Source organism: Abramis brama (assembly GCF_963993115.1).
Source record: "Abramis brama genome assembly, chromosome: 10".
Classification (NCBI taxonomy): domain Eukaryota; kingdom Metazoa; phylum Chordata; class Actinopteri; order Cypriniformes; family Leuciscidae; genus Abramis; species Abramis brama.
Window position 1 is genome coordinate 16,146,824 of NC_139972.1, and position 12,483 is coordinate 16,159,306.

The following is a 12,483-nucleotide window of genomic DNA, read 5'->3' on the forward strand; positions in this document are numbered from 1 at the left end:
GCAGCAGCATAATTCATTTATCTAGCGTTTGAAATAGCCTTAGCATCGGGAGCGGGCCTACTGTATGCTGCCAAAAAAAAAAACACAAAGCAGCCTCTGTAGCCATTACACTAGGTTGTGGAACAGAGCAAATGTAAGGCAATTTTTAGAGCTCATCCATCATCACTTTTCCTGTCTGGAACCGTTGCAATAGTATTGCAATTTCCCCACCATGCACGTCTTTTTCACATATCAACAACTGCAGATAGTATCATGACTTGAAGAACTTCAGGAAATCGAAACACCATACGGTCGATTAGCAAACGTCTTAAGAATGCAGACAACATCAGAGCCATTTTCGGAAAAATTGGAATTAAGGAACAGATCTAAGTGGCTCGTTACTATACCTGACCTTCTGATCTCATACCTGATAAATCCTCTTTTGTTGCTCCTGCAGACAAAAAGAATTGTATGCATGAAACAGCCAGAGGCAGGTGCACCACGACTCCATCATTGAACTGCCTGTCTGTCTGTCTGTCTGTCTGTTCGACCATGATGAACATGCTACACTTCTAGCCCTTGAGGAGACCCCATGCCTGTGCGTTTGGTGTTACCTGCTCTCCCTCTGTGAAGACTCGGGCGCCGAAGCTCCAGGTAATGGTGGGAGTGGGATCTCCGGTGGCCTCACATGTTAACGTGACCCGTTCGTCCATTTCTGTGGTAGTCTGGCTTTCCAAATATGTGATTTTGGGTTGCACTGAGAGGACACATTTTAAAAGGTTAGATGACTCCAAAATTATATTCAGTCTAATGTTGAAAACCTATGACTTTGTGGAACACAAAAGATTTTTTTGCAGAATGATCATTCAAAAATGGCATGTCAAGTCATGAAGTCAATGAAAAAAACGGTTTTCATGTCTCTTGCTAATTATTTAGCAAATTTTTGGACATCCGGAAGTGTGAATGTGATTTGAGAGCAACTTGTTTCAGTCTGTCTCTAACTCAAACTTTCGTTTGACTTTAAAAGACATGGAATATGATCATACGACTACTTCTAAAGTGAATTCTTGTCATTTTTAGACCTCTGCCGCATCCTTCTCTATTCACTTTCATTGTATGAAGGATATAAATATCTCCCTTGTGTTCCACAGAAGAAAGTAAAATTTACTTAATGTTTGATAGAAAAAAAGAAAGAAAAAAAATACCCTCTTTAAAAATACCTTTCACAGAAGAAAGAAAACAGATGTAAAGGTAAAAACAATATAGTCATGCAACTACACTTTTTTTCCTCTGCAGAATAAAACTGAATTCTTTTTATTTATTTTTTGTCACTGCTGAATTTTCAACATCGACAAAGTGCTGTCAAACCTCTAGGATCCTGTGAGACTCCATCTCTCATGGATTCTTACCAAAGACTTTAAGGCTAAGTTCTTGTTCGCTCTTCCCAGCTTTATTCAAAGCAATGCATGTGTAATCTCCCTCGTCCAGCTTTGTCACATCTTGTATTGTCATCTCTGAGCCGTCTTCATTGAAGTTGTATTTATCCCCGCTCTCCAGTGGAATGTTGTTCCTGAGAGGAAAAAAAAAAGATAACTTACTGAAACAATAGAGCAATGTGGAAGACAAATCTGAATATTTTTTTCCCTTCAAAGAGCCTATTCTGTTAGGCATGCAAAATTATAAGAATTATTATTAATAATAATAGTGCTGTCAAATTGATTAAATCACAATTAATCACATCTAACATAAAAGTTTTTCTTTATATAATTTGTGTGTGTGTGTTAGGCATGTATATATAGAATATATATACACACACATACATACTGTACATACATACTGTATATTATATAAACAAAAACTTTTGTTAGATATGATTAATCGGTTTGACAGCACTAAATAATCATAATAAATTATTATTATACCCTGGGCCTGAAAACCAATGGATGACTAAATTCCATTTAGATCCTGTATTGTCAATACACACACACTTTTCCTCGCTGCTCTATTTTCAATATTCACCTACTGAGATTTTACTGATGAAAAACTGTATAAAAGAAAATCGGAAACCGTGTTAGCCAACCACTTTCGGCTGCATGACTTTCATTCTACTTCTATTTGCCCCTCTATTAGCGGTCTTTGTGCAGACGCTCTTGAATTCATTGGATTCTTGACCATGGAGTCGATCTCTTGATTTAAGGTCAAAGAGGTAATAAATATACCATAACCCTTGTCAGAGGAGAGGACCCAAGTTATTCTGAGTCGAATAAACACCTCCTTCACCCCATCCCCCACAGCACGACCGAACAAAAGATCCTTGAGGCGTGCTGTATCATCCCGAGGGATTTGTGTCTCACGTTCTCTCCTCCACGAGCAGAGAGAGACCGCACACCCGCTGAGAACACAATGATGGTTGAGAAGAGACTCATACTTTAAAAGTACTAATGGTGTGCTTCACTATTCCATGTCATCCACAAAAAAGTTCTTCATTTATTCAGAGGCCTTTTTGTCTTGCTTTAAACTCACAAAAAGTGGTGCAGCAAAACCAGTGTTTCGGTAGTGCTTTGTTTCTACTGGGGGGATTTTGCTTACCGCACCCAGGTTACCATCGGCTCAGGAAATCCATCAGCATCACAGGCCAGTAGGGTTGAGAAGCCAGTGTCAGCGGTGGCATTCGTTTCAGCTTGACGGATTCTTATAGTGGGCAGGACTGAGCAGAAAAGAAGATTGCAGGTTTGAAATGTGAAAGACTTAACCTCTTAACACTACATAAACACTTTTTATTCTACTTAAAATATACATTTTCAAATCATTTCTGCCTTAAGGAGATATTGTACCATTCTCAAAAAGACAAAAAGATGTTTTCCTACAAAATAAGAAATATAATATATAATATTATTTCACACATTGATAGTCAAATCAATTTAATTCAATATAATTAACATTTCATCAGAAATCAAGCTTTTACGTGCTGCCTTCAGGAAACACTGTACCATTGCAAAACAAGAAATTAGCACTTTACAGAAACCTCCTTAGGAATACTAATATAAATATGTGCATAATAAGCACAAAAAAGAAAGACAAAGTATGTAATGTGCAGCTTTGACTACATTATGGTACAATTTTGCCTCAAGCCTGTATATGTACATTTTCATGCATTTTCATTTATTCTTATCACATAAACTTATTCAAAATACATCTTTACTCTAGCATTAATGTGGATCAAATTTTGATTTAATGAAAGACAGCCACACTGATCAAAGGATTGCTTTGATCGCATTCACAAAGAGAATATAGCACTGCAGCACATCTAACACCTGCTGACAAAGGAATCAAATTGGCTTCCAATGGATAATATAACCAGTTTTTGCATTTCTGCTAGTAAATATTTGTTCCTCCTCTCTTGACAAAAAGGGACTTGCAAATTAAGTGCTGCGTTTTGTGTCTGCGATCTGCACTGTGGTCGCTCAAGCAGGACTAAACGACAATATAACGATAACCCACTAAGGAGAAAAATTAGACTCGTACAAGAAAACAAACAAACAGAAATGCGAACATAAGAGGGGAAACTATATTACCAGGTTTACCGCAGGAAGGAAAAAGAAATCAAAAGGAGATGGGAGAAAATATCAGTGGAGCAGCTTGACAACAGCTACTTCAAAAACCGTCTGATCCTCAACACAAAACACTGAGCTTTAAACTCAACCTCAACACCAACACAGATGCCGATCAAATACGCAGCTCAATATTGTGATATCTTGTTTTAGCTCATCAAAAGAGCTAGTTAACCCTATGGTAAGCTAGTAGGCAAAACTGTTGGCATGCAAACTGAAAAGACAAAGAGAGAGAAATATCTAATTTGAACAATTCATCTAAATTAATGTAATCAGCTAGTTAAATTTTTAATAAAAATAAAAAACAAAAACAGTTTAAAGCATACAGTATGCATGTCATTTGAGACATATTGAAATGTCCAAACCCAGTGCACTACAGGTACAGTAAGGCAAATAAGAGCTCACCGTTAACAACCACTTTAATGCTGCGGAAGTCAACTTCTCCACGGGCTTTAATGCGGCCCTCGCAAGTGTACAGCCCCTCGTCCGTCTTCCTGATCCCTCGGATTTCGAGATGGTTGTTATTCAAAGTCCTGAAACGAACTGTAGAGCAGAACAAGTGTGAATTCATTTATTGCGGGTTTGAACAGATGTCTCAGAAATTGTGAATTAAAATCAAATTCAGATTAATCAATTTTAACACTTTTTTCATCTGTTATCACATGGATTAATAAAGTGCCACATTTCTGAGAAAGAAGCATTAGGCTGCACTAATGATCTCATCAATTTATTACTGAACACAAACAGTGAGAGTTAAGCAAAATAAATCAGACTTCTTATGTAATACATCATTTGTTTTACATTTAAACTGGAAGATAATAACTTTGAATTACCATCTTTTTCAAACTGGATCTTTGCATCTTTGAATTTCCAGAGGACAGTGGGTGGGGGTGAGCTTATGACTTCACACACAATAATGGCATTGTCTCCTTCACTGAACTCTTGAGGTGATGGGACATTTGTAAAGGTGATTTTTTCTAGAGGGAAAAAAAGGCAGTTCAGCAACAACTTCAATTTATCGTGCAATGATTCATTTTGCATTGTTATAGTCGACAGCAGAAATGTCAGTGCAAATTTAAACTGCTGATGGCACTAGAGAGATTGAGACCCCACAATTGGCACCAATAATATTTAGACACTCAAACTAGTGTGCCAAACTTCATTAATGTGCTTGCCATACAACTACATACATTGGCACAGTTAAATTTGTGATGTCAACTTTTAAATAAGCATTTTCTATATATTGTCAACACAGATGAATCATAAACGGGGATCTTACGGTATATCTTCAGATTGACTGTAGCTTCAGCGTCCTGATCACCGCTGCTGGCCACACATCTATATGTCCCGGCATTGTCGACCTTTGCATTGTAGATGGTGAGAGTGGAAGACGTCTCGTCGTTGCGAATAACACTGACGTCTTGTTTGCCGGGCTCGATTTTCTCCCCGGTTGGAGCGAACCAATCGATTTCCTTGGCCCCACCGATAACTACAACCCAGACCAAATGAACACATCAGAATTCGTAGGCTGATCTTGTGTATTAAATGTGTCACCATATAAATCATTCTGTCAAAAATAAAGCTGGTTTAACATCCACAGAGCAAAGATGAATCAATCAAAAACGAATCAGGCCTGATGCGATTGAATTATTTGCGTGAATCAGTTGGGATTAGGTGTCGCTGGCTCAACAGCTGTCAGAAGAAACAACCTAAAACTTCAACCGATTCTCGGGTTACCAGTCTATTACCCAAATCAGTGGACCGTAAGACACAGCACTGGTGAAGACTCGAGTGTTGAGAGCAATTATCAGAGCCGCTGTTCCACACCTTTGGGTCTTCAAATGAAACCCAGGAGAGTGTAACCACGAAAAACGGTTTTCAAAGTGAGATATATGCAGCACACAAAGGTTTAACGTATTCCTCTTGTAAGCCTTATTCACATGGGTATCGTTTATTGGGTCCTCAGTGATATTTGCTGACACAGAACACCATCAGTCACATTAAAGTTGAATTCAAAGTAGTGTACTGTTTCAGTAAAAGAATCATCTAGAAGATTACTGCTTTTTAGGTCACAAAAAAAAACAAAAAAACTCCCATATAACCTTTTAGGATCAGACATCAGGCAACTTAAACGATGTCCCAGATTTTTGGAAGGTAACATAGGAAGAATTATGAACAGGGGACACACATCTTTAAATACTGTAACAACAGCAGCAACAGGCATTAGCAACAGGCAATCAACAAGTGAACAGCTGATGTGATATGATATGAATCATGAATATGATATTTTATATTCCTGAAATATAAAGCTGCTTTACAGAGAATTTTGGCTTAAAAACCCCAGTAAACAAGATAAGGCAGCAGTGGGCGAGGACAAACTCCCAAGAAAGATGCCTAGATAAATAAATAAAAATTGTTGTATTTGTGCTAATTTTTCAATATAGCCTATTACTGTTTTATTGCATTTTTTATCAAATTCTTAATATTACAAACCATAAGAATGAAACCGTACATGGTCAAATTCAACAAATGACACTTTTTTTATTACCTTCTTTTCTGTTCATATTTTTCACAAACCCATAACAACCTCTTTCCTAGCTTGACCCGTTATAAAATAAATTTGCCTTTCCTGAAGGAAACACATTTGCTCATAACGCATAAAATGAGCAGTGTTAATGTTTTTGGTTAAATGACAGCAGGAGAGAAAGAAAGATTGACAGTAATATGCAATACAGATGGAAAAACAGACCCATCACAGTTGGTAGGCAAAGAACATAATGACATGTTTGTTTGAATGCCAAATATTTTATCAATATCTCATCTGTATCTGAACCAGATGTAACCTGGTTGCCCGCCACTCGCCTCGCCCACACCGGGTACATTGGAACAAAATCTTGCACTTTGTTTACAAAAACCAAGACCATATGGCATAACTAAGGCTGAAATTATCTATAAAACAAAGCCCTGCGGTAATCGGTAGGTGCTGAATTAATGGCAGTAACTGTAATAAGGGCCAGAAGGTTCCTGGTCAATATGAAAACTTACCTTCACACAAAAAGAACCGAGACTCTCCAACACTGATCTCGCTCTGTGCGGGTGTAATATCGACCTGCAGAGAAACTGAAAAGAGAGAAAAGTATTAGGATTAAAAAAAAAACATCAAACAAACCTGCTATAATAGAGCTAAAGTTAGCTCTCCCCCCCCCAAAAAAAACCCATACAACTCATAACTGAGAAACTTCTCAAACTGTATTACCCCACATGGCATGCATAATTCAGCAGCCTCTGAGAGCACTTTTCATTAATTCCACACAAGCAGCTGATCTCTTCACTTTTACAGCCGCGCAAGTAACTATGGAAACCCCTCTGACATAGGCTCTTCAAATAAACAACAACGCGTCATTTTGATCCGACTAAACGAGAGGCGACAACAGACAGTGAAGCTAACAAGCTCATTGTCAACTCGGCCATTTCACCTCCTTAGAGTTTTGCAGGTTCATTTATTGCCTTATTGCCGCTGCATCTGACAGTGGCATTAGCGCATTCAGCACTATGTCACAAATGCATCCCATTACGCAGAGATTTATTTAGGAGAAACTCTCAATCCCCACTTAAACCCATTCTTAGCTATGCCTAAAAGCCTGTTTGGTTTTAAAAACAATACATCTGTCTGTTTTGTCCCCAGAAACTCTAGGAATGGAAAGAGTAAAACAGATCGATACGTTTCAATTGAACAAACGTAAAACCCAGAGCTTGGGCGTTAACTTCAGTGAGACCGTTACTCATTTCTCATTCATATGTCGGAACACGGGGGATGTTTGGGAAATGAGTAAAGACAAAGAGAGCCGACTGAAGACAAAATTGATCCGCTCACAGATGGTGGCCTTTAGTCTTCCAGGTAATTGAATAAATGGACAAAGCCGGACGAGGGCAAACCTCAATTAAATCAGCATATTCAATCAATACAATTGGATGTTTGTTGTTCTTAGTGGAAGGGCCATTTATTTCATGTGTCTTCACATATTTATAGTCTTTATTTAGATAAACATTAATCTGTGAACTTGGCAAAGCAGTCAACTTTGGGAATGACACAAAAAGGCTGAAGTTCTGCTGAGGACAGGATTTTAAATTAATTAGCCTCTCATTAGCAGGGCATGCTGGGAGATGCATGGTGACACTGGAGTCATCTGTGTAAGTGCCACAGACCTCTAATCTCTGAAGTCCCCGCTTGAAAAAGAATTACAAGAGCAATGCTGCCTATAGTGAACAGTTTTGTTCTACTAAAGACATATTTGACTTCTACATTGTGTGTGTATGCTGTGCGAAAGCTATTACAAACAAATTACCAAAAAATTAAGAGAACTAATTATCCGTATGGCGTATTAATCTGTATGGCGTACTAATTATCAGTTTTCCCCATGGTATCAAACATGGTATCAAATATCGATGTTTCTAACGCCCACATTCACGTGTCAGCAAAGCCTATTTGGTGATCAGAAATTTGGGTTACTCAGTTAAAAGTGGAAGCAGATGAACATGAGCCTCTGGGGGTGGAGTTTAAAGGGGTCCTATTATACTTTTCCACCTTTAGTTAATGTGTAATGTTGCTGTTGGAGCATAAAAAACAAATATCTGTAAGGTTACAAATCTCAAAGTCCAGTCCAAAGGGAGATATTTAATTTAACAGAATCCACTTTCCAAGAACTACAACCAACGCAATTTCCAGATCTTAAGTCACAATGTTCCTCATTTAAATAATCCCCGCCCATGGAACACGCAAAAAGGGGACGAGACCTGGCTGAGCTGCATTAGAGAATACTGTGCTGTTGCTATGTCAAAGAATACATTTCCAAAACTCATTTGTCTGACCTTCCTAAGGCTGACAAACGTAGAGTGGTAAAAACTGATTTTAAACACTGGTCCTGAACAGTATAACCCTAACTTTTATCTGTGCCCTGCACATTTTATGGAGAACAGCTTGTTTTCTGTTTCTTTTGTCAGCTCTCACTTTTGTAAGACAGTTCACCCCTCCTTAGGAAAATTAAACGATTACAGTTTGTATTACCTTAGTTTTCCAACAAATATCACGATTAAATGGTGGACATCGTATCTATAATGTATAAGAAAATTACCCTAAAAAATATACCACTCTGAAACATCCTGTGAAATCTGTTCTGCATGATCCTCTCGTTTGTTAACACTGTCAGGGTCTGAATTGGGCTCGAATTAGTTTGAAATTTATGCCATCTGTAATATTTACAACTAGACAAGAACTTGCAGGTATGAAGAGGGGGGGAGGGGGAGACAAACACGCGCTAAGCGGTGCCAATCACAACACATTTTGCATTTCGGAAGGAGGGGCTGTATGAAAATTGGTGTGTTTGAGCCAGATTGGGGTGATTTTTTAAGTTGATTGCGTTTTTTGAACAATCAAGTATGAAAACATATTCTAATACACCCCAAAAACAAATCAAGACTTCGTAAAAGGGCATAATAGGACCTCTTTAAGCAGACTAAATGATTAGAGAAGTCCTGCATACTTCACCACAGAGAGGTCTGTCATTTTTACAGGAAGGTCCAGTTATGGCATTCTGATTAAACATGACATGTTATTCTGAAATTTAACGCTGCACAGATGAATTGGTCAAAAGAAGTTCAATAACATGCATTGAGAAAATAGAGTGAATTTTCATTTCATGTCGACTTTCAAACTCTGCTGGGCTTCAAGGAACCACTTGAAAACCACTTGAGTTGGTGGAACAGAATATTTCATAACTTGTATGAAAGCAATCCATTTTACTTTGTGAAAGTGGACAGCTATTGATGGCATATCATTTGCCTGTTATAGTATTATAATGCATTTTTCATTGCTGCTGACCTCCGCAGAAATTGCCTTACAAATCAATTGAACCAAGTTTGACAACAACCTTAGAGACAGCAAAAAAATTTAAAAATACATTTGTACACAGACACTTCCACCTCACTTCTGGACTTTCTGTTTTATGTTTAAAGGATTAGTTCACTCAAAATTCAGAAAATTCTGTCTTCATTTACTCACCCTCACATCATTCCATATGAACACATAAATGAGTATGGCAAAAAAAAAAAAAAAGTCAATATAATAAAAGTGAATGAAGCCTGTGATGGTCAAGCACCATAAAAGTGGTCCGTATGATGTGAACTAAAGTCGCCTTTATGGGAGAAACAGACTGAAATTTGCTGAAAATCTATACATTTAATTTTGCTCAGATCTTTAACAAATTGACTTAAGCAGTTCACAAAATCGGTCTAAATGATTTGTTCATGAATCAGTCTGATTCAATTCTTGAGTTCAGTTCATTGATTCAAACCGGTTACAGTGATCAACAGCTCACTGGAAGAAAAGAAACTCTGTGATAGATTTCAATAGATTAGTGTGATGAACAGTGAGCAGGTTTATGGTAGTTTTATGACACTTTTATGGTGCTTTTGCATCATTTTTGAAGCTTGGGAGTTCCAGTGTCCATTCATTGTAAAAAGTAACCAGTACACTTTAGAAAAAAATATATATTCCTGTCACACAGATGGAAGAAACACACAGGTTGAAATGACATGAGTGTGAGTAATTGACAGTCTTCATCTGAGAAATCAATGGATGTGTGAATAATGTTTCATGCACTATTTTTCAGTGAGTCGTGAGTATGTGCTGTTGTGATGAAGGAGCTGTGTGTGTGTGTGTGCGTGTGTGTGTATTCGTGACTGCAGCTGGATGTGTCTCTGTCCTCACAGTCCCACCCTCCCAGACACACTTCATCTCACCTCATCAGTTTATCACATCCAAAATGACGCAAATGCAAAACATTTTTGAACATTGTTGACAGGATTATTTTTTGTATGGCATGTTTTCTATGCAAATATTTGAATGAATCATCTTAAATTTTAGCATTTGGCTTCCCATATTATTTGAAATCATCTTTCATATATTCCTCTGGGAAATCAAATGGCCCTGCGGAACTGTCAGACTGAATCTTAAAGTAAGAGATAAAGAGATTCACAGGCATTTCTTCCTCAGCATCACTGCTGGAGACTGGGAATACCTGAGTGTGTGCTATTTTCTACAAAACAACTGAACTGCATGTGTAACCAGCTGGGTTAGTGCTAGACGTCGATTTCAAGTGCATTGCCTGCAGTCTGACGGTGGTATCATAGGTTACCATCCCTCAAGGAAGAGTTTATTCATCACAAAAGGGAAAACACCATGAGAAAAGCGGTGGTGGGGGACCACATCTGAGTGAAACCAACCGATTATTAGCACTGAAATCAGAAGCACAAGAGACTAAATTAAATTCTGACTCTGACCCATTATGCAGAGATGCTGCATTCACACTGAAATCTTTTACTGGAATTAAAGCAGTAGGGGGAGCAGTGGCGGAAACAAACTAACTTTTTAATGCAGAACTGAATGTAGGCTAATTGTTAAATAACCATTTAACAGTGATAATAATGTATCATCATTACTGCTTAGCTAAAAATGGAAAATTCAGCATTTAAACCATGCCATAAGGTAGGGTTGGGCAATAGCCAATGGCCAAAAAAATCTGAATTTTTGGGCTAAATGGAGATGTATGGAATAATCTCAGTATTTAATTTTTTTTTCTATTTGAATTAAAATAAAATCTGTAGGCCTATTTAATTAAAATATATATATTTTATATCCTGATCAATATTGTCCTAGGCTATGAAAACAAATATAGAGTGAATGTAACCTTGCAGTCTATCCAAAAAAGGGGTCAAATCATATCATATTCTAACATTGCAACATTACAATCTAAAAACAAAATTTACTAAACTTAAAAAATGAAAATAAATAAAAACAAAACTGATATCATAAAAATACACTTGTAGGTTTGAAATTCTAAAGCACATTTATGTTCACCAACAACAACAAATATTTTAGCAATTGACAAGATTTGCTGCTATGATGACTTAGCAGTTTAGAATTTAGTGTTAATGTATATTTTAGTCAGAATTATTGCGCTCCTATTCTATTGTGCTCTGTCTGTTCGGTGCGCATGCGCGGAGTTCGCGGAAGTTCAGCCTGCAGAAGGCTCGTCCACTCCTGATAGCAAAATGGAAATATTTGCTTGACTTTCTAACATTGACAGATGGAGAATATGTCAGTGAAATGTAAGTTATGCACTAAGGAAATTATTAGACATCACTTCAGCTTAAAGATTATTAATAGAGGTATATTTGTTTCCACCAATCGCTGCACAGGTGAAGTTTACGTATGATGACGAAAGCACGTTAGTGCGAGTCCTCCCGGAACCCATAGAGAATGCATTGCAGTGCCTGCAGTTCAAAAAAAAAAAAATCTTTGTATGGAAGTCTATGGGAACACTCTGGGCGATTCTCGGCCAAAGTGAAATCGCCCAAAAAAAGAGGCGGTACTCCGCAGAACGTGACTTGACGCTGATTGGACTATATCCAGAGGCAGAACAACAGTAACGGCTAGCGTAACTCTGTGGTTGAATGCGAATGTGATTGAAAAAGTCCCTTTTGCACTTTGGTAGTGCGTCGCCCAATCACCCTAATGAAGATACCGCCCCTGGGGGGAGTATACACTTTTTTTTATGAGCTGAGCACTAAATCAGCTTATTAGAATGATTTCTGAAGGATCATGTGACCCTGAAGACTGGAGTAATGATGCTGAAAATTCAGCTTTGACATACAATCAATTTATTTATTATTTAATCATGTACACTGTCGGGTGTTGCTAAGATATTTTATTTTTTGAAAGATGTCTTGCAATCACCAAGGCTGCATTAAAAAAAAAAAAAAATACAGTAAAAACCAATTCAAAATAACTGTTTTCTATTGTAAATAAATCATTTGTAATAATACTTCACAATAT

The 12,483-nt window shown here is 37.6% G+C and overlaps 1 protein-coding gene across 10 annotated transcripts in view; it reads right to left on the reverse strand.

The window, feature by feature from the left end:
- The window catches only part of ncam1b (neural cell adhesion molecule 1b), a 97,966-nt gene that overhangs the window by 43,975 nt on the left and 41,508 nt on the right, over nt 1-12,483 (reverse strand). For 5 of the 10 annotated variants that reach the window (XM_084126267.1, XM_084126261.1, XM_084126258.1 and 2 more), the window contains exons 2-9: nt 6,636-6,710; nt 4,870-5,079; nt 4,424-4,567; nt 3,996-4,133; nt 2,569-2,686; nt 1,389-1,549; nt 594-736; nt 407-430 (exon numbers count right to left, since the gene is read on the reverse strand). In XM_084126267.1, coding sequence (XP_083982393.1) covers nt 407-430; nt 594-736; nt 1,389-1,549; nt 2,569-2,686; nt 3,996-4,133; nt 4,424-4,567; nt 4,870-5,079; nt 6,636-6,710 — 1,013 coding nt within the window. The remainder of the gene's footprint in view (nt 1-406; nt 431-593; nt 737-1,388; nt 1,550-2,568; nt 2,687-3,995; nt 4,134-4,423; nt 4,568-4,869; nt 5,080-6,635; nt 6,711-12,483) is intronic. The other 5 variants (XM_084126265.1, XM_084126264.1, XM_084126259.1 and 2 more) reach the window with 1 other exon arrangement.